The following is a 21,399-nucleotide window of genomic DNA, read 5'->3' as shown; positions in this document are numbered from 1 at the left end:
CAGTTGTGTCTGACTCTGTGCGACCCCATAGACGGCAGCCCACCAGGCTCCCCCGTCCCTGGGATTCTCCAGGCAAGAACACTGGAGTGGGTTGCCATTTCCCTCTCCGATGCATGAAAGTGAAAAGTCAAAGTGAAGTCGCTCGGTCGTGTCCGACTCTTAGCGACCCCATGGGCTGCAGCCCACCAGGCTCCTCCTTCCGTGGGATTTTCCAGGCAAGAGTACTGGAGTGGGATGCCATTGCCTACTCACATCTTTCCAGAAAGAAATCTACTGGAGAGAAGGGGATAATGACTGATAAGGCAGTAACATACTGTTGCTAGGTGATGACCTTGTAATTACAACCACAACCCAGGGCTGAGATACAACTACTACTCAGCCCCAGAGCCAAGCACATGAATACTTTTCTCCTATGGAGTTTAATTTCAGCCTGAAAAAGGAAAAAACCCAAATTGGTATTATCATGTGATATTTAGATTCTAAAATTTTATTCTTTAGTAATTTACTAACTGTAACTTTTAAAATTATGACCAAATTTCAGTAAGTCTGAGACTGCAATTTCATAACAGGTAAGCCACAGTACGTGCTATGTCACTTCAGTTGAGTCCGACTCTTTGTGAATCTATGGGTTGATTGTAGCCCACGAGGCTCCTCTGTCCGTAAGATTCTCCAGGCAAGAATACTGGAGTGGGTTGCCATTTCCTCCTCCAGGGCATCTTCCCGACCCAGGGATCTAATCCGTGTCTCATGCACTGGAGTGGGGCTTCTTTACCACTGAGCCACCAGATTTTAATTTCATTAAGGTCAGCAACATGATCCAAGGACTAAAAAGGGAACAGAAATGAGATCAGTGGCTGTAATAAACAACATTTAAAGAGTAATTCTGCATACTGACACTGGAGTTAAGCTTGGGATCCACAAACTGACAGGCGCAAATAAAACGACGACTCTCAGAGGTTACCATGGGCACATGTTGTGAAGCGTCAGCTGGGGGTCTGGGACTTGTGCCTGAGCACTGAAGTTCAGATGCTGGGGGCTGCTGTAATTACTTAAACGGGAAAGAACAATTAAATGATTGAGAAGCAGGCATTTCTATTCATATGGCATAAAAAAATTTTCCTATCCTAAGCAATTTCACAAACTATCTTAAAATTCTTTTTCTATGTTTCTATTAGAGACTTCAAGGAAAAACCGTAAGTTTTCTTCTGAAAGTTACAGTGATTAAAAATAATGAGTGCTGAAGTCACAACGTTTTAACACATTATCATGCAACGTTTTAGGCTTATCTCTGGGGTATAACATGCTCAGTAAGCAGGCTAGTATAGAAAATATTAGGAACTAATCTATTACATGTAAGAACCAAATTAACCCCATCGTATTAGAGGGAATTTAATGTGAAGAAGATTAGCTTCCTGACTTGGTTAAACAAAGTCTATAATGAGACAAAAGTGAAGTAGTTTAAGTAATAAATGTTTAATCAAAGAATTTTACATATTATTAACAGCATTCATTTGGCCAAACATCTACACGTTTGTAGAATCCTATTGTATATAAAGTGGGAATGTATCAAGTATAGACTATGAAAGTGCAAATAACAAGTCAAGGTTAGAGTAATTTTTTCTTACATTATAAAATTAACTTGTTTACAAAATAGGCTTTGCCAAACTTTATTTCTGAATCGTAAAGTCAGTGACTGTGTTTTAAAATATGTACCAAGGAAATACAAATTGGATACTGATCCTTTTCATGCTCAGGAGAGACCACAGAAACACAGGGAGCTGCACAAGAGTGTGAAACCAGAAGCCTCGACAACAATGCCAGCACGGCGCTCCTTCTCCCGGCACTGCGGCTCTGCAGCCGCCTCAGTGTGACACAGACTCCTCCTACTGAAAAATTACAACTTGATCTAACAACTGATTGGTGTTGATATTTTCAATCTAAATTAAATTTGTAAAAAAATCCTTTAATGGACTATTTCAGTTTCATATACAGTAATACACTGTAGATAAAGGTAATATTTTCCCCAACTAATTTTAATAGGGATTGATATCAATCAATGTTTCTGATAGCTGGGGAAATAAAAACCAATGTGGACTTCCGATATCCATGGCACAGTAGCAATTCCCACACAGTTTATCCTAAGGGAAGAGGGGAATATTAAATACTCTAATATAATGTCTGAGCCATACGATTCGAAGTACAAGGAAATTTCAAAAGCAGGGTTTGGGACAAAAAGTAATCAAAAATTGTTAATTTCAGCTCATGTGGATATTAATACTAACATAACCTTTCACCCATCCCAGGACTTGCCTGTAGAAACTTGGTACTGGAATTTTGGTATCTGTAGATTTCTGATAAGAATCTGGCAAAACATTAAATAGAGTGTTGCATATCTATTTTGCTTATGTTATGCTAGTTTTCGTAATATGTAAGTAAAACAGCGATTCCAACAGTTTATTCTAGTTTTAATTACACACTGTACCACTGTATCTTAATTACAACTAAGACCAGCATTTTCTTCACAGTTAAGACACTGGTAACTAGGAAGTTGATTTTTTCCAACACTAAACAGTAATCACACAGCAAATGAGTATTGTGCAATAGAACAAACACGTCAGCATTTGCGATTTAGTCAAACAAACCGATTGAACATTTAGTTGTTATATTTACTGTAAAGGCAAGGCCATGGGTGGTTTTATGGAGGTCTTTGCAATTCATACAGCATAGTTACTTCAGAAGAGACATTGAAGTTGGAATTACTTACTTGACTGGCAACTACCCATTGAGGTGAGGCAAAGGCACAGTAACATGTTGCGCAGGATGCTTTACTGAGTTTTGTTTTTTTTTTAAATAATTGTGGGATTTACTATAACTCATGAAAACTCCACTTTTTTTTTTTCTATTTTATAAAACACTTACCATTAAAAGTAATTGCACCCATTAGTAATTAGAATGCACTGTAAAATTGTGAAAACAAAGAACTATGATTGCACTTCCAATAAAGTGTCTCTTAAAATACAGCACCGCTGTTGCTAATCAACTGTATTTTAATATTAAAATAAACTGTTTTGAACAGCAGCATTAGATTTAGTTAACTTAAGCTACAGGCTACATTTATTTAAATGCAGTCTCCATGGCAACAAAAGCCCACTAAATTCTGCAACATCACTGCTACCAAGTGGCACCTGTTACTTCCAGGAAGGCTGAGACTGCTTGGAAGCCCTCCGGGACACGGCACACCTGCACGCCTTGTCAGCGCACGAGTCAGAGTTTGGCACGAGTGGACTGTAAATAGACATGAAAAGAGATCTCCGATTCATGTGAAATTAAAATCAATTACACTGTGGTAGACGCAGCACTAAAGAGAAGCCTTGGCTACCTCAATTCACACCGCTCAGACAAAAAGGAAGAAGGAAAGTTACAGAAGAGCACAGAGAGATGGAGGAATGAAATATTAGGTCTGTCCAAAATAACTTCTGAGATGAAGAAAACTTTCAGTTTTTTTTTTTTAAAAGGAAAAACCACCCAAGGATTAGAAAGTAAGCCTTTCATTTAATGTTCAATTTAAGTACTGCTGATCTAAACAGAGGACTGCATTTTCTTCGAATGTGGAATCTAAGCTATTTATTCCATTTGTGTTAATCTCTCCAGCTCTTCTGTTTGTCAGCATAAAGGGGAAAAGCTATCCAATTAAATATAGAAGAAATTCCCTGTCAGGTTAAAATCAGAAATGAAGCTATACCATTCAAGGGAACTCCTTCACATTTAATCCTAATGTCAGTGGTTTATAATTAGTTGGAATTAAGTGGATCAAGTCTCTGTAAAGCATACTCCACTAGCATACCATCTGTACCTGCAAGTCACTAGAGCCCCGAGATGTGCAGTTCATACTAAGTGTACTTGTTCAGGCCAGTCACTTGAGGTCTGAGGTGTCTGACTTGAAACATCGGAACCATCCCCCTTGCTGGCGGCCTCATTACCACTGTCGCCAGCTTGAGATGCTGCTTCCCCAGCCAGAATATTTCCCTCCAAAGCATTTTCTTCTCCTCTTTGGGTTCCTCTACCTTCACTGATCGCAGCATCTCCAAACACTGAATCTTCTGGAGGCATCAGTTCCACATCCCTCACACCTTCTGACTCGTCTTTGACACAGGGGAGCTGAGAATCTGCACTGACTTCTGTAGCTGCTGGAGGAATCAGAGCAATACTTTGAGGGTTCATGTCATGAAACCAAGCCATGATATTGCCAAGAAGATTGTCATTGATGTTGGCGTCCTGGCTGGCTGAGTCAGGGTCACTGGATGAGGGGAAGAATTCACTTCTCGCCTCACTGGGAGGGTGGGAACTCAGGGTGTCAGTTGAAAATGGGTCTCTTTCTGCTCCTAGTCTCATGAGGCTGTCACCAAGTTCCAATAGCTCAGAGCTGCTCAATGCAGCTCGAGGGCTATCTGTGTTCCTGGGGACGGAGTCCAGTCTGGAAGGTAAAGAGGTGCCTATTGCCCCTAAGGATGCTTCATTACTGAGAAAGTCTGTACTTTCTTCATCGATGGCCAGCCCAGATTCTTGCAGAGATAATTGTATTGCAAGAAGTATATTGGGATCGTCTTCATCCAAGGAACTCAGAGCCTGAGGCAAAAGAAAGTAAAATTACTTCAAAATTTAAAAGGAAAAATGATTGAACCCAGTGAGGTCTGCCACTGTTCTTTTACCAAACAGATGATTAATAGTACCTCTATTTATACAGAAGAACTTTTTGACCTACTAGAATCTTATTTTAATTTTCTCCTTGCCCATGCTAAAGAGAAAATAAATTACTTAAGTGTAAATCTGAAATAGAAAAATCTTTCCCTGTAGTATAGCTCTGAAGCAAAGATTGTAGAAGGGAAGGGAGAAAAAGGAGAGCAACAGAAGTAAAAATAGGAAGCCAGGCTCAAGGGAGAAAGAGCAAAAGGCAGGGGCAACGAAGTTGCCCAGAAAGGCTACCTGAAGCGAGTCCTGGTTCTCAGAGCGACTGGCGGGTGTGTAGTCACGCAGGGAGGAGGTGTGCAGCGCACTCATAGATGCAGAACTTACCACGGAGGTGCCTGGCCTGCGGCCACCGCCACCTTCTGGGAGATCTGTGTCAAAGCAAGCAGTGCCAGAGAGTTTAGTCACATCAGGCCTCGTACATCTTTTTAACTAAATCAATGACTTCTCTTTGAGCGCTGGTGAAAACCCGGGGCCACAAGTTCACTTCATCTTCAGAGATTTTTCATCCATAATGTCTCACCACAAGCAACAATACATATCTAACACAATTATTTCAAATCCATGATCAGGCTTTACAACTTTATTTAGATTATACATCGTTCTATTCATAAAGGCAAGTGCTACCAAGTGTTTGTTTTTTTCCCCTTAGGCAACAAGAAAGGTGTTTTAGTTTTCAGAGTTCTTAAAACTAAAGAATTTGCAAGTTACAATAGCCCCCAAAGCTAATCTTTAACCCTGTCGATCCTGATATATTAAAGATGAGCTGCTGACACTGCTGTAGTTGGAAGATTTTCAATTAACAATTTAATATTTAAAGGATGATAAATTATCTTCACTACTAGGAATTTTAAAAATGTTGATAGGAAAACTGAGGTTAGGAGAAAAATATTTCAGGAACACACTAAGAGTAACCAACAGCTACAATCTATCAAGTGCTCGCTGGGTGCTATTCGTATTTAAGGGTTTTACAGACACTGCCTCATTTAACGCTCACAACAAGCCCACAAAGCGACACTACTGCTGTTGCTTCTTTAGAAGGAGGAGACCAAAGCTTGGAGAGGTTGGGGGACTAAAGCTTCACAGTGACATGCAGCAGAGCTGGAGGCATGAGCTCAGGTCTGTCTGACTCCCCAGTCCATGTTTTTAATCGCCCTGGTTTTCTGCATCCTGTGACATTAGAAGCACCTGCATGCTGACTGTATACCTAAATTACAAACTCTTTCACAACATTTAGATTCGCCACTTTTCGAAGACATGCAAGAGAACTAAGAGATTACAACAAACGCAATGCAAGGACTCACCTAAAGTGCTTTCACTTGGCTCGTCGGGGTCTGGAGGGTTACTCAGCAGACTGTGCACGTCTCCTCGCCGGCGCTGTTGTCTGTGCCTCCTCCGATACTGAAATTCAGCATATTCCTGCATAAACCACAGGTTATAAAACACGGGAGAGCATGCACATTTTAAAATGCAAATAAAACCAACCATACACTTTTTTTCCAGGAAAAAAATGTGTGATTTTATACACAGATTATAAAATCACTTGGCTTTAGAAAAAGAAACTTCAGGTTTTGCCATGCCAAGGAAAACAGAAAAGGTAAAATGGAAAAGAAAAATTTTACATAGCCACTGTAACTGTCTGAATAAATTCGGAATACTTGCAAGCTCCAATGCTAGATCGTAACTGAGCCTCATTTCACATGCCTGGATCTTGTTATCTGAAGTTATAACTAATATCAGAAAGATTTTACTGATATGAGTTAGGCCCTCTCTGGAGGTCTGGTTTTTAAAAAAGGACTGTGATAGATGCAACAGGAAAAAAAAAAAAAAAAGGAAAAACAAAAGCACACACAGTTAAGTACTTGTTAAGATTGATGGATCTGGTATTCTTTGGGACTACTACAAACCATATTCACTGCAAAAAAGAATATGAGGTTACCTTTAAAATAAGGTACTACTTGGCTTCCTTCCTGTGTTAGTTCATATGTAGGGTGATGCCTGGGCTGTAGCCCAGGCAAGGCAAAGTGTTTTCAATTTAGCATATGGGAAGACACAGAAGTGGGCAAATGTCCCCGAGCCTATTCACATTTGTGATAACAGTTTTAAGTGGGTTTGCTATCACTGGAGGCAGAACCTGGGACTATCTGCTATCATCTGGGTACACATGTCGTTTTCCAGATTTTAGTGACAGACAGACCAGTGTACATGATACCAGCATGTGTGTGTTAGTCGCTCAGTCGTGCCCAACTCTGTGTATTCTCATGGACGGCAGTCCACCAGGCTCCTCTATCCATGGGATTTTCTAGGCAAGGACACTGGAGTGGTTTGCCATTTTCTTCTCCAGGGGATCTTCCTGACCCAGGGATTGAACCCGGGTCTCTTGCACTGCAAGCAGACTCTTTACTGACTGAGCTACCAGAGAAGCCCTGATACCAGCACAAAAAGGCTAATTTTGAGAATCATTGTAGAATCTTTGAGTGATACACACTAAAATATGATTTTAGTTTATGATTTGTGATTATCTAGTTACTATGATTATCTAGTTACTCTAGAATATTCAATATGATTGTATTGTGAAAGTAACAGAAATAGATGAGAATAAGTTTTACAATCCCAGTAAAACTTTCACATCGTATGACTCAGGTGAAATTCTCCTTTATCTATGTAAGTAGCTGGACTCTAATTAAAGAATGGAAGGCAACCTATCAGGTTGGAAATAAATGAACATAAGATACTACAAGTGTCCGAGAGATTAACCAGGTTCTTTAAAATTTACTGCTGAGCTGAGGCACTGTTTCCTTTTTTCCTGGAGGCTGGTGATCTAAAACTGGATGACTGTGTCGTCATGGTTCACAGGACCACCAAGTACTACCACATTTCTCAGACAAAGATGGCAACAAAATATTATGCCAGTTTGAGACTTATCTTTGTGATCCACACAGTTAAAGGCTTTGGCATAGTCAATAAAGCAGAAATAGATGTTTTTCTGGAACTCTCTTGTTTTTTCGATGATCCAGCAGATGCTGGCAATTTGATCCCTGGTTCCTCTTCCTTTGATGCCAAAGCCTTTGACTGTGTGGATCACAATAAACTGTGTAAAATTCTTCAAGAGATGGGAATACCAGACCACCTGACCTGCCTTCTTGAGAAACCTGTACGCAGGTCAGGAAGCAACAGTTAGAACTGGACATGGAACAACAGACTGGTTCCAAATAGGAAAAGGAGTATGTCAAGGCTGCATATTGTCACCCCGCTTATTTAACTTATATGCAGAGTACATCATGAGAAACGCTGGGCTGGAAGAAGCACAGGTGGAATCAAGATTGCCTGGAGAAATATCAATAACCTCAGATATGCAGATGACACCACCTTTATGGCAGAAAGTGAAGAAGAACTAAAGAGCCTGTTGATGAAAGTGAAAGAGGAAAGCAAAAAAGTTAGCTTAAAGCTCAACATTCAGAAAACTAAGATCATGGCATCCGGTTCCATCACTTCATGGCAAATAGATGGGGAAACAGTAGCTGACTTTATTTTTTGGGGCTCCAAAATCACTGCAGATGGTGATTGCAGCCATGAAATTAAAAGATGCTTACTCCTTGGAAGGAAAGTTATGACCAACCTAGACAGCATATTAAGAAGCAGACATTACTTTGCCAACAAAGGTCTATCTAGTCAAGGCTATGGTTTTTCCAGTGGTCATGTATGGATGTGAGAGATGGACTATAAAGAAAGCTGAGCGCCAAAGAATTGATGCTTTAGAACTGTGGTGTTGGAGAAGACTCTTGAAGAGTCCCTTGGACTGCAAGGAGATCCAACCAGTCCATCCTAAAGGAGATCAGTCCTGGGTGTTCTCTGGAAGGACTGATGTTGAAGCTGAAACTCTAGTACTTTGGTCACCTGATGTGAAGAGCTGACTCGTTTGAAAAGACCCTGATGTTGGGAAAGACTGAGGGCAGGAGGAGAAGGGGATGACAGAGGATGAGATGGTTGGATGGCATCACCGACTCAACGGACATGAATTTGGGTAAACTCCGGGAGTTGGTGATGGACAGGGAGGCCTGGCGTGCTGCGGTTCATGGGGTCACAAAGAGTCGGACATGACTGAGCGACTGAACGGAACTTGAGATTTATCTTTAGGAAGAATCTGTTTACTTTGTACACTTGGTGATGGTACAAAGTTACTCAGAATTAAATAAACTATTTCATAGAATATATGTATTTCCATTGAAGAAAACTAAATAGTTGAAAAACAACGGTAAAAGAAACTTGTTATAATTATTCTGATAAAAAAAAATCAAATGGCATTCTCTCACCATGTGATAGACTTTTAAAAAATTGTTTTCATAAAAGTAAACTCGTCTGAAAACTTCCATGGATTCCTAAGATCTCCAAGTAAGCATATGAAAGGCTTTAGTCAGAATACTCCAATAGGTTTGAGAGTGTTATGGCTACAGAGAAGAGTGAGAAGTTCTAGGATTTATAGGGGGAAAAGCTGCCAGGAGTTTTTTATTATTGTAAATAATAACAGCCACCGTTTATTGAACACCAGTTCTGTCAGTGACTAAAACAGATGCTTTAATCTTTCCAGAACTTCCATGGGGGTAGATATCAGGATCCATATTTGAAAGATGAGAAATGAAGGAAGGTACAGCCTAAGCCGACCTTAAGTTATAGGGTTAGACCTTGAATTCTGGTGTCCCTGAGACATCTTGATCACACTGTCTCCCCTGGGCTCCACTGCCTTTGTTGTTGTTTTAGTTGCTCATTTGTGTCCGACTCTGTGCGATCCTATGGACTGCTGCCTGCCAGGCTCCTCTGTCCATGGAATTCTCCAGGCCAGAATACTGGAGTGAGTTGCCATTTCCTTTTCCAGGGATCGAACCCATGTCTCATGGAGCACCTCCACTGGCAGACAGATTCTTTAACACTGAGCCACCAGGGAAGTCCCACAGCCCTTAAAGTGGCACAAAACAAATACTGATGCTTGTCAATGACTCATTCAATTTAGCTTAAAAAGAATAAGATGTAATTAACCTTAACAAAAAATATAAATTCAACCTAAAAGTCTATTGAAGTTTGGTAACATTATTTTTTTCATAATCTATATAAAGGCAAAGAACTAATTTTCAAAGATATAATTTTGGTAGATACTTGATAATCACACACATGACAAATTTTAAAATTTCATGTGGCATGGTAATTCTTTGGATTTTCAATGTTTATACAAAAGCTTGGTGCTCAATGTGCCAAATACCTTAAAGAATAAAAAAGTTTAATTATTCTTAAGAATAAAATATTATTTATAATTTCACGTTTTTTCAATCCCTAGAGAACAAGAGCTCAATAATTTTATTTAGAAATATTCACACATGAGATAAAAAGCTTCTCTATTTTTACTAAAATGAAATTGTGTCAATCATATTAGTAGGCTCTCAATATTCAAGGACAAATATTTTGAAATTCTTTAAGTTACTGCCATAGTCAGACGTCTCAAGATGATGCATACCTGATTGTGAATATATTTTTGCTCTATTGTGTTTCTACCTTGATACTGAAATCTTTGTACTGTTTTTGATAACTGAAGTTTATTTATTCCTCCTTTAAGGTGGAAATTTTCCAAACTATCCCCAAAGCTGAAATTATAACACAGAAATAATAAAGTATAGGTTCAAGTAAAGAAAAGGTTCATAATTTGTTCTACAATAGAAAATTCATTAATATATCAAAAATTCTTTAAAAATTTAAGTGACTTTAAAATTTTCATATCAGAGCTCTAAGCACAAATTTTTCCTCAAGTCAATGCTGTTTTGGATATATCTACCAATATCAAAAGGCCACAAGGTGATTGCAAGTATTCTCAGCAGCTGAAAAGAGAAAGTATCTGATTTAAATAAACCACAGTCATTTATGATATTTCATTGTCTTTCAGTTGCAGATATTATATGGGCTATAAATGATAAAGGTTTCATAGTTTACAAGAATTAAGTTAAAAGGTTATATCAAAGTGTCGAATGGTGTACTGTTGTGTGAAGAACAAAGTAGAGAGAACTGCTAAAACCATTTAAAACCGACTCAACAGTGACAGTGGCAATTTAAATCTCAGAAAATAGCAATGTGTTTAAGATTTTCACTTTATCTTGTTTTTGTTGCTATTTGCAGTATTATGGACCTTCTTATTTTAAAGTGGGATATAAACAACAATGAAAACAAGAAGATTGTGAACATCTTAAAGAGAAGCAAAGAGCATATGATCAAAGCATTCTTTCTGCATAAAACATTAATGTTAAGCTTTCACCTAACTGACTATAAATCAATTCTAACAGGTTGTTTCAGTAACTTAAAAAAACAGATTTTGTATTTATGCTTTTTATAAATTCAGACTGAACTAATACATAAAATTCCTATTTCTGTTAAAGATATTTTCCAAAAATATACCCTAAGTTGGTCTCCCATAATTAAAATTCAGTAATTAAAAATTATAAGAGGGGGTATGCATTTAATAGTGTGATGATAATTAAATATCATAAGAAGGTAAATGTAGGCTCTGCTGAGGCACTGTTACAATAAAGGAAAGAAAAAACACTGTTTACAGCCTCAAAGGGATATTTAGAGAATAGAAAAAGTGAAAGGGAAAGTGAAGCTGCTCAGTTGTGTCTGACTCTTTGCGACCCCATGGACTTTAGCCTACCAGGTTCCTCCGTCCATGGGATTTTCCAGGCAAGAATAAACAAATGAGGGTGCAAATATTAGCAGGATTGCACTAAGGAAAATTATAACTGACCCAACCCAACCCAACCCAACCCAACCCCCACAAAACAATTACCTCAGGTGATGCAAATCCTAAATATTCCCAATCCCATGTTCCACCAGCAAAGCTACAAAGAAATCAGACACACCATTTGATTCTTATCAGTACAACAAAGTTCAAATAATCAGACCCTTGTCCTTTGAACACTACTTCTAACTCCTTTGCTTGGAACTTGCTTAACCAAAGACCAACTACTGAATATAATTAAAATAATTCTTTCAAATTCTATGTTGTTTTATGTTTATGTAAAATGGTGGAAAATTAAAAATCACCATGCTATACCAGAGTATTTTTTATGATTGCTTCTATTTTTAAGTGTTTATATAAAAATAAGGGTCCAAGGAATTTCTAATCCTTATAATTAGTACAAACAAGAAAATATGCTTCAATTTATAATGTCAGTATAAGTATCTGAAATAAAACAACCAAACTCAACTGTTCTTTAATGGATGAGTATGTGGATCAATTACAAAACTTTACTAACATCAGATTTCTAATTTCCTCACAACTTTTTACCAGAAAATACAAGTATGATGATAATAAGTTGGCAAGCCTTCCAAATTCTACACCATGTGTATGACTATCAAAATGACACAGTAGAATACTTGAATTATGAGTTCATTGAAGTGTGAAATTTACCTACCTTAATTTAGTCTGAGAAAGTGCACAATGACCAACAAAAAATAACAAGAAAAACGGAAATAGTACTGGGGAAAAAAAAAAATCACCAAAAAGAAGTTAACATACTTTTAAAAGCTATCGATATTTCAGGTATAAGTAACTTTCAGGAATATGAATCCCAGTTGGACAAAAAATACACTTGCTGCCTCTGTGGCTGGTGCTAGGGTGAGGTTCACAGTGTGTATCTTTTTTACCTGCGTCGTGGAGCTTCTGGTGAGTCTGCAGGAGCAACTCCCCGAGCCACAGACGCCAGGAACTCTTGCCTTTTCTGCTGTACAAGGCATGCCGCCTTGATGATCTTGTGGCGGGGTGTGCGAAGGTAAGGCCTATTGACTTTTTGGGCAAGGTCTTCAGTGACCATTTCTAGGTCTGTCTATGTTAAGAAAAAACAAACAAAAAAATTATAGGATAAATGGGTAAGTCAATAGCAAATTCAGTATCTATCTGGTTAAATCTAACTCTCTTTTGAAATCAGAAAGTAATCCAATTATCATAATAACTTCCAATTTAACAAGTTTCTACTTTGTAAATTTTAGGAAAACACCATTCATTCAACAGGCATTTATAGCAATGTAGTTGGTATGGATTACAAAGCAGTAGTGAGTACCGCAGCTGTATAAAAAAAGTTTATAAACTTGCCTGTGTGAAAAAGAACTAATAAAATTCAAAGCATTGTACATGCAAGTGAAGGCCACATGGCATAGACTTTATGTAAATACTGAAGGAAGGTGAGGCAAGGCAAAACCTTTGGGATCTGGGGTAACGTCTGGAAGACCTCATGGAGAATACGAATATCAAGCATCAAAAGAAATACAAGACATAAATTAGTAGAGGGGAGTTTAAACGGATGATAAAAACATCCATAGCAAGAGGAGAAAGTTTGGTTACTCCAAAAAAAGAGGAATGTATAATATACTTGGTTGGCTATACTCATGTCAGTTGGCTTAATTAAATGTTTTATTTTTTAAAAGTACGCTAAGTTTTTCTTTCAGTTGCACTGTTAAAATGAACTGGCAAATACCAATGTTCTTGTCTGGTAAGTGATGCTGTTAGTTTCACTTTTGAAGATAAAATTCTATCAGGCCAGATTTCAACCTCAACCAGTTTAAAATAAATAAGTGCAGTGGGAAATGCTTGCCTAGCTCAGAGCTCACTCGAATCTACATAGTGACAAATTCAAACATAAAGAAAATTTCAGTTTATTACTGTAACTTTTGTTTTATTTAAAAAACATTCTAAAAATGGAAACAAAATTGTTAATTACACTCTAGTAAGATGAAACTTAGTTGTAAAGCGGTTGAGAAAGGAGAAAACCTGTTTTTCATCATAACTGCATTTAAGTTTAATAAAAAAAGATATCTTACTTGCATGAGTTCAAAAATTTCTTTCTTTGTGCTTTTAAGTTCTAAGAAAAATCCATATGGATAAGAACACTTAAGAATGCGTCGAGTTTTTAAGAGCACATGAACTGCATCTTCAATGAAAGTGGTATCTGGACAGGCTCCTTCAGCTATAAAGTAAACCAGGCATGGTAAAAAAATTTCTTTGTAAATATGCTGTAATAAAATTAAACAACTAAGTTTTCTCCAAGAAGAAACTGAAGAAGCTATATCATAATATTTACTTGAATCAAACTAAAAACCTATGTAAAACTCATACATTTTGCATTTATGTGACCTGCATACATTTATAAATGGAACACACCCCTGCAGTATCCCAGGAATGCAGTCCTAAAGGAAAGCATACAATGATCCTGGATTCTGTTCTCACCCTGTTTGTAAACAAATCTAGCTTTAAGTTCTAGGCTTTACTAAGTTTCTCAGGTTGTCCCTAGCAGAATTCAGAACAAATGCCTTCCTAAGTTCTTAAAAAAAAAGTCTAATTATAAATTATGCTTCTGCAAAAATGATATTGTAAGGTAAAAGATATAACATTGTGGGGGAACAACTGGGTAGTGAACGCTATTAGCAGTAAATGAACACTTCAGGGAGAGAGAGAGCAGAAGAAGGGAAGAGTGGCTTCATTTCTTCCTTTCTGAATCTTCTTTTGATTCTTTCTTATATCTTACTATGCTGGCTAGAACCTCCAAAAAGTTGAACAGAAGCAGCAATTCAAATCTACAAGTATTTATTTTATATTTACATGTTTTGGGCACTGTTCTAAGTATTAGGGACACATCGGTGACAGAACATACTGTAGAATCTGTGAGGATTTTTTCTTTCAATTTTTACTGTGGATAGTTAACACTTCAAGAGTTTACTACTGGCTTGATATAGTTATGTCATTACTATGGTCTAAGAACTAGTAATTAACACGGAGATTAAGCTGCTATTAATGCTTTTTGTCCCATTCTAAGCTATTTAGCTTACAGTTATTGTTTTAGTAAGGAAGTTATTCTCATGAAAAGGCTGTTAGTACTCACTACTTTTATAAAATGGACCAAAAAAACATAAAGATGATTGATTGCATTTTAGGCTTAAAACCTTTTATATATAAGCTATAATTTAAAAAATATGACTTTTTAAAACAAACATGCCAGAACCTGTATGCTGTATAGTCACTGTGAGGTATTTATTATATTCTAATTATGTAACTAGAATTCAATCCATTTTTAGGAATGTTCTTTTTGAACTTCCATTTTAGGGACCATAAGTAAGCGCTCATGCCTTTGCTTTTTGACTCCAATGTCCATTATTTACCAATGAGATGATTTTCTCCCAAACCTGTACTTGACTTCCATTCCATAAGGCACTCTGCTAAATTTCTCAAGAATCTTTGGGAGTTAGTCATACAACTGGACAGCCTGTGAATCCTGCTCTGTTGACTAGGTCAGGGATGCCTTTTCAGTCCATATACTTTTGCCCACATTGTAGAGCATCAACAATGGTGCAGAGTAAGCAAAACCATGATGTGTGCTGAGAAGGTGAGGTAAGGAAAACCTAATCAGAGGCCTCAAATGCTAAATTGCACTCTGGACTTCAAAGAACTCCAAACTACCAAATGAGCTAATGGAGATAATATATTCCTTTAAGGGTCTTAATCTCCTACCAAAGAAGTGACTTAAGCATGACAGATATTTTATATTAACTATCATATATATCACTTATAACTTACTTTCTTTGAGAGCTCTACTCAATTGCTCCATCTTTTCTTTGGCTGTTTTAAGAAGGCGTTGTTCTAACTAAAGGAATAGAAATAAACATATCATTTTCTTTCTTACTCACAACAGTATTATACAGTACATCTGAAATGATATAGGACATACCTGATAGCTATGTTCATGATTTTTAAATCTTGTATAATAGTGCATGAATCTGTCAAGTTCCTGAAATCGCTTGTGTTTTTTTTCAGCCTAAGAAACAGAAGTCCAAATGACTTTTATAATATAAACAAAAGTACTAGCTATTAAAATTTGGCTTTTTTTGACCACACAAAAAATTTTTATTAGTAAAAGATAGTAATGCATACAAATTTGTTGCTTGCTTTGTTGAGAAAATAATAACCAATACATTTTAAACGCTTTCCAGGATAAAGTCTTGCATTTGTATTTTCTGTGACAAACCTGAATCCACTATTCCCAGAGTGTGAGGTAAATATGTCTCTCAAGCCCTATGGTCATCAAATCTTCAATGTTTTATTATATTGTTTATTGCTATGGACAGAAACATGTCTCCCATCAAATTCATATGTTGAATGTCTAACCCCCAACGTGACTATATTTGGAAACAGGCCCTGTGGTATCACCCTGTGAGGTGACAAAGGTGGAACAAGGTCATGAGGGTGGAGATCTAATCCAACAGAGCTGGTGCTCTTACAAGAAGAGGAAGGGACACCAGAGCTTGCTTTCTCTCCTCCCTGTGAAGACACAGTAAAAAGACAGCTGTCCATAAGCCAGGAAGAGAGTCATCACCAGAAACCGAACTGGCACAGATCTTGATCCTGGGCTTCGTAGTCTCAAAAACTGTGGAAAACACATTTTTCTCATTTGAGCCACCTGGTCTATGGTATTTTGTTATGGCAGCCAAGCAGACTAAGATACTTACTGTATGAAATAACATAGCATATTGTTGATATAATGTTACAATTATTTTTAAGTCATTTTAGAGTTATGCTGGGATATATGTCTTTTCTGATATTATCCATATAAACAAAAAAAAAAAGAGCTCAGGCTTATAGAGCCATTTTGTTTAAAGGCTACGTAAAAGTGTATTGAATTTAATGCCTCATTACAATAAAGGTAGGAAAAGAAGAAATGCAAAATACTTCCACTGGTATTAAGTGGCTTAACCAGAGGTCTTGGCTTAAACAGTTTTCTCTACCTCCACAGTCATTTCCTTGGATTGCTCCTCCACATGCTGAATGACTTCATAGCGAGTACATCTATAATATCCTCCAGTGGAAGAACTATGTTTTTTCCATTCTTCCAGACAAATCCAGCAAAAGTCATACTTGCACTGCAAAAGAAAACATATGTGCAAACATCTCCCCATGTTGGTATGCAAATTACTTTTCAATTCCTAGTTAATCAATTAGTTAAGAGATTAAACAATCCTGCCTGTGTGACCAGGGACACAAACCTTCTCAAAGACAAGCCCTCTGTTTCAGGTCTTCTCTGAAGGCCTTATCCGCACTATGGAAAGATGTGGGGGTAGTTTAAAATTATTGTTTATAAGGATAAATTAAAATATAAATAATAATATGAAGTAATCTCAAGAAACCTTTAAAAATATCAATATGATACTCTTTCCAAATAACAAAAACAGATACTGACAAATGCTTCATTTTTCACGTGCACAGTAATCTTACTTTGGTCTCTAAAGCTCTACCAGTGTATTTGAAAACTTCTGTTGACTTTGACAAACTGGTTTTGAAAATGGGAGTAAATTAAAAAGGTCTTTAATCAGAACATCTAACAAAAAACCTATTTCTCATTAAAAAAATTCTTTAATCACTGTAATTTTCAAACAATGCCAAAAATACGAGCATTCCAGTATGAAAATATATCCTTTTTTTCTCTTAAATGCTTATGGATTTCGAGTCAGAAAGATCTTCCTAATTAAAATCGATGTTTTCTCGCAGTACGTTTACAGCTTATTTTTTAAAAATATTTACATCTTTGATCTATTCAGAATTTATCTGGGTATTCAGTATGAATTAAACTTTCTCCCATGCAGCTGTCCAGTTGTCTCAATACCATTTATTACACAGCCCACATTTCTCTTCTGGTTGGCGATGCTTCCTTTTTCCAACACTAAATCCCCACGTATGGATCTATTTCCCTGGGCTTTGTTTCGTTGATCTGTAGATTCATGTACCAGAGCGATGCTGTTTTAATTACTGAGCCTTTAGAGTGTGGCCTACTATTTGGACATGGCAACCCACTCAATACTCTTGGCTGGCAAATCCCATGGACGGAGGAGCCTGGTAGGCTGCAGTCCATTGGGTCGCTAGGAGTCGGACATGACTGAGTGACTTCACTTTCACTTTTCACTTGGAGAAGGAAATGGTAGCCCACTCCAGCGTTCTTGCCTGGAGAATTCCAGGGATGGGGGAGCCTGGTGGGCTGCCGTCTATGGGGTCGCACAGAGTTGGACACGACTGATGTGACTTAGCAGCAGCAGCAGCAGCAGCAGTTCCTCCTCACTGCTCTTTTTCAGAGTTTTTTGGCTCTTATTTCGTTTCTCCATAGGAATTTTTGAATTAACTTGTCTAGATGAAGAAATAAAACCTGCTGGTATTTTTGTTGCAATCTTTCTAAGAACTTTGTTAGCTTTCCATTTGTTTGTCCACTTCTAAGACCTAAAGATAGGGGTCTTAACATTTTCTTCAGGTACTCTAACACATTTCTTAAGCTTCTTTCTAGATAAAGGAAGTCTTTTCTTTCAGCATATACTCTATCTGGATGTTGCTGGAACACGTGAAGGCTATTACTCTCTGCATATAACTTTTGTATTCTGCTAGTTAATTAAATTTTTATTGTTTGCAATAGTTTTTCAGTTGATTCTGTGGGTTTTCTAGGTATACAATCATGCTGTCTGTAAAAAACAAGAGACAGTTTTATTACCTCATTTCTAATCTTTACATCCTCAATTTCTTTTCACTGTTGAATTATGTTGACTGGTATCCTCGGTCCAATGTTAATAATATTTGTGATGAGAGCATTTTTATGTTGTTCTCAATTTTAGGAGAGTACCACTAGTTTCCCCACTAAATACCATGCTAATTTTTGGACTAAGGTAAATTTATTTTTGTCATACTTGAAAGGAAAATTTTGTATATTCCTATTTCTTTGTGTGTCTTATAAAGAATGGTTGCTGAGTTTTTGTTAAATCCTTTTTTTAGCATCTACAGAAAATTTACATAGTTTTTCATCTTGTATCTACTAAGATGAGGTACAGTAATAGCTTTTAAAATATCAAACCATTCTTATATTCCTGAAATAAACCCCATGTGATTAATTACCTTTTAAAAAATTAAAAACATGTTTTTTCATTTGGATATAACTGATGGTCAACTACTCTTCTAATGTACTCTGCTGGATTATATTCACTAATATCTGTATTTTCTCCTCCAATATCTTATTTAGGACTCATGCATTGTTATTCATAAGTAAGACTGATCTATACTTTCAATGGGGATTCCAGGTGGTGTTAGTGGTAAAGAATCTGCTTGCGAATGCAGGAAACTCGAGAGAGGTGCATTCGATCCCTGGGATGGGAAGATCCCCTGGAGAAGCAAATGGCAACCCGCTCCAGTATTCTTGCCAGGGAAACCCCATGGTCAGAGGAGTCTGGCGGACTACAGTCCTTGGGATTGCAAAGAATTGGACAGGATTCAGTGTGCATGTGCACGTGCACACACACACACACAAACATTCAATATTTATCAAGTGCTCATATCAAGGCTCTACTCATTTTATAATAATAATCTGAAAGTTTCCAGGTTTTCCCTTTTTCCTATTTGTCCCAGAAACAGTTCAAATCATATTGAAATTACTTATTCCGTAAGTTTTGATAAAATTTTATGGTGAAACTGTTAGGGGCTATTGCTTTTAAAGAAGACATTGTTGAAAAAAACTCGTCTGGGGAGTGAGGTTGTTGGGATATTTCTTCTAGGGTTAGTTTAATAAATTAAATTTTCTTAGAAAATCAATCCATTTCAAATCCAAGTTCAAATTTATCTGAGTTGAGCAAAATTATCATTATTTTACATTCTATGATAAGAAATTTTACATTCTATGATAAGAAAAAGAAAATAGAACTTTGATAATTTGTAATTTTTTAGTTGCAGCATATACATTTTCCACAGAGCCAGATCAAATTTCAAGTGATTTAAAATGTGTAAGAATAAAATTTAAATAGTTTCCTAAAAATCATCTAAAGGGAAATGAATTGAGTTTAAAAAAAAAAATGAACCTATTTTTATATTGCCAAATCTGTCATTATTTTAAAATGTTTCACAATTTGATTCCAGATAGTAAAAACTATCTATTGAATAATAATAAACACTGAAGAACTAATAAAGGCATATTATCATTTAGTCATTGTGTTATAATATGGATTCAATTACATGTGACTTCTTGTTCTACCTTAAAAGTAAAAAAAAAAAAAAAACCTCTAAAAGCATAAAAACTTTTACTTTCTAGATGTCTCCTTTTATGTCATAAGAATGAAAGAATTACTCATCAGTTTCCTCTGTTGAATGCAAATACTAAAACAACAAAATTCTGTAAAAATTATCCTTCAGTTAAAAAAAAAATTATCAGAATGAGATAGGGCAGGGCTTGAGTTTGCTGGAAATAAATGTTGTTTGATGACGTACAGAAACTGACCATAAGAAATAGGTATGCATTTACATACATATAATTTTAAATCAAATATTAAAAAATGTTGAGCAACAACAACAAAAACAAGACTATTCTTATAGAATGTAAGTAAGTGCTCCTTTTAATATATAACAGAAGCTTAAGCAAACTTTAAGATAAGTTACCCTGTATCATTAGCCTGATTAGTTCATGAAAATATTTATTTACTTGATATGTATTCATCAACTACTTACTGTTGGTGAGTGTTATGACTGAAATAAAGGTAACAATGGTGGATTTGGTCTTTTTATTAGTACCCCATCTGCTGATTTTTTTATGGTCAACCTTTTGTTGTGTAAAAAATTTTCTTTTACACATCTATGTAGTCTGTATCAGACTGTCTAAGAAAAAACTAATATGAATGTTGGAAATACAACTGCATATAAATGAAAGAATTTTGCTCCGATCAGCTGAACTAACAAGCACTCCTGAGCATTCAGAACACTGTACAAAGTTTTTCTTCTGAGGAATCACTGCTGTCTCACTAAGACAATTCACTCATGTTAATTTATTATAATATAAAATCATCTGGCAACTGTCATTATTTTTGAAGTCATAGTAATGATTATTAGCTTCAAGGTAAAAAATCAATAAGTACTTAAGATATTGATGTATTTTATCTAAATCTTAACTGTATGGGTTTCTTTCACATCCTAAATCAGAATAATTATATTGTTCTTCTCTCAATAATTTTAAATAAATATTTTTATATACATGGCATTTCCAAGGATAAGGAAAAAAATTGAGACAGTACAATTAAACAAAAACAGTCATGAAAGTAGGCATGGATTAATAAAATATTCTTAACTTCTAGAATATTCCTTTTAAATATAGTAGTTTCTTTCTGTGCAACTAAGTCAGAAGGGTAACCTTTTAAAAGTAATTATTAATTTTTAGCCAAGAGACATTTTCACTTTCAATATAGTAATAAGTTACTTATTTAATTGATTGTATTAGCAAACTTAAGTCTGCACACTGCTTTGGGCACTTTTCTTATACAGGATTTAAATTTGGGCTTAAAGGGTTCGCTTGGGGCCTGATTTGAACCTCGAGACTAAGCAGTGTGCTCCAAAATAAGCTTTGTAACATCTCCATGTAAGGTGGCACTTGATCATTTACACATTTACATGTACACAGAACTCTCTTAGGATCATGGACTCTGGCGTCTCTGATCTGGACAGGGACCATGGAATCCTTACCTTTGTTTTTAACATTCACCATGACTGTAAAATTTAGTAATATACATCAACATTTACATTAATTAACAAAGAATGTGGAATACAATCTCCTAGAATCACTC

The 21,399-nt window shown here is 36.4% G+C and overlaps 1 protein-coding gene across 4 annotated transcripts in view; it reads right to left on the bottom strand.

Annotated features, from left to right (window-relative positions):
- Window positions 1–1,454: 1,454 nt before the first annotated feature.
- The window catches only part of ANKIB1 (ankyrin repeat and IBR domain containing 1), a 156,983-nt gene continuing 137,038 nt past the window's right edge, over window positions 1,455–21,399 (bottom strand). For 3 of the 4 annotated variants that reach the window (XM_061413407.1, XM_061413411.1, XM_061413409.1), the window contains 9 exons: window positions 16,555–16,689; window positions 15,501–15,587; window positions 15,350–15,416; window positions 13,600–13,745; window positions 12,430–12,608; window positions 11,570–11,621; window positions 6,051–6,165; window positions 4,984–5,117; window positions 1,455–4,626 (listed from right to left, as the gene is read on the bottom strand). In XM_061413407.1, the coding sequence (XP_061269391.1) occupies window positions 3,886–4,626; window positions 4,984–5,117; window positions 6,051–6,165; window positions 11,570–11,621; window positions 12,430–12,608; window positions 13,600–13,745; window positions 15,350–15,416; window positions 15,501–15,587; window positions 16,555–16,689 (1,656 nt within the window). In that variant the 3' untranslated portion in view covers window positions 1,455–3,885. The remainder of the gene's footprint in view (window positions 4,627–4,983; window positions 5,118–6,050; window positions 6,166–11,569; window positions 11,622–12,429; window positions 12,609–13,599; window positions 13,746–15,349; window positions 15,417–15,500; window positions 15,588–16,554; window positions 16,690–21,399) is intronic. The other variant, XM_061413408.1, reaches the window with a different exon arrangement.

This window comes from Bos javanicus, chromosome 4 (genome assembly GCF_032452875.1).
Source record: "Bos javanicus breed banteng chromosome 4, ARS-OSU_banteng_1.0, whole genome shotgun sequence".
In the NCBI taxonomy this organism is placed as follows: domain Eukaryota; kingdom Metazoa; phylum Chordata; class Mammalia; order Artiodactyla; family Bovidae; genus Bos; species Bos javanicus.
The sequence above is the reverse complement of the archived record's forward strand: the minus strand, read 5'-3'. Positions and strand labels throughout refer to the sequence as shown.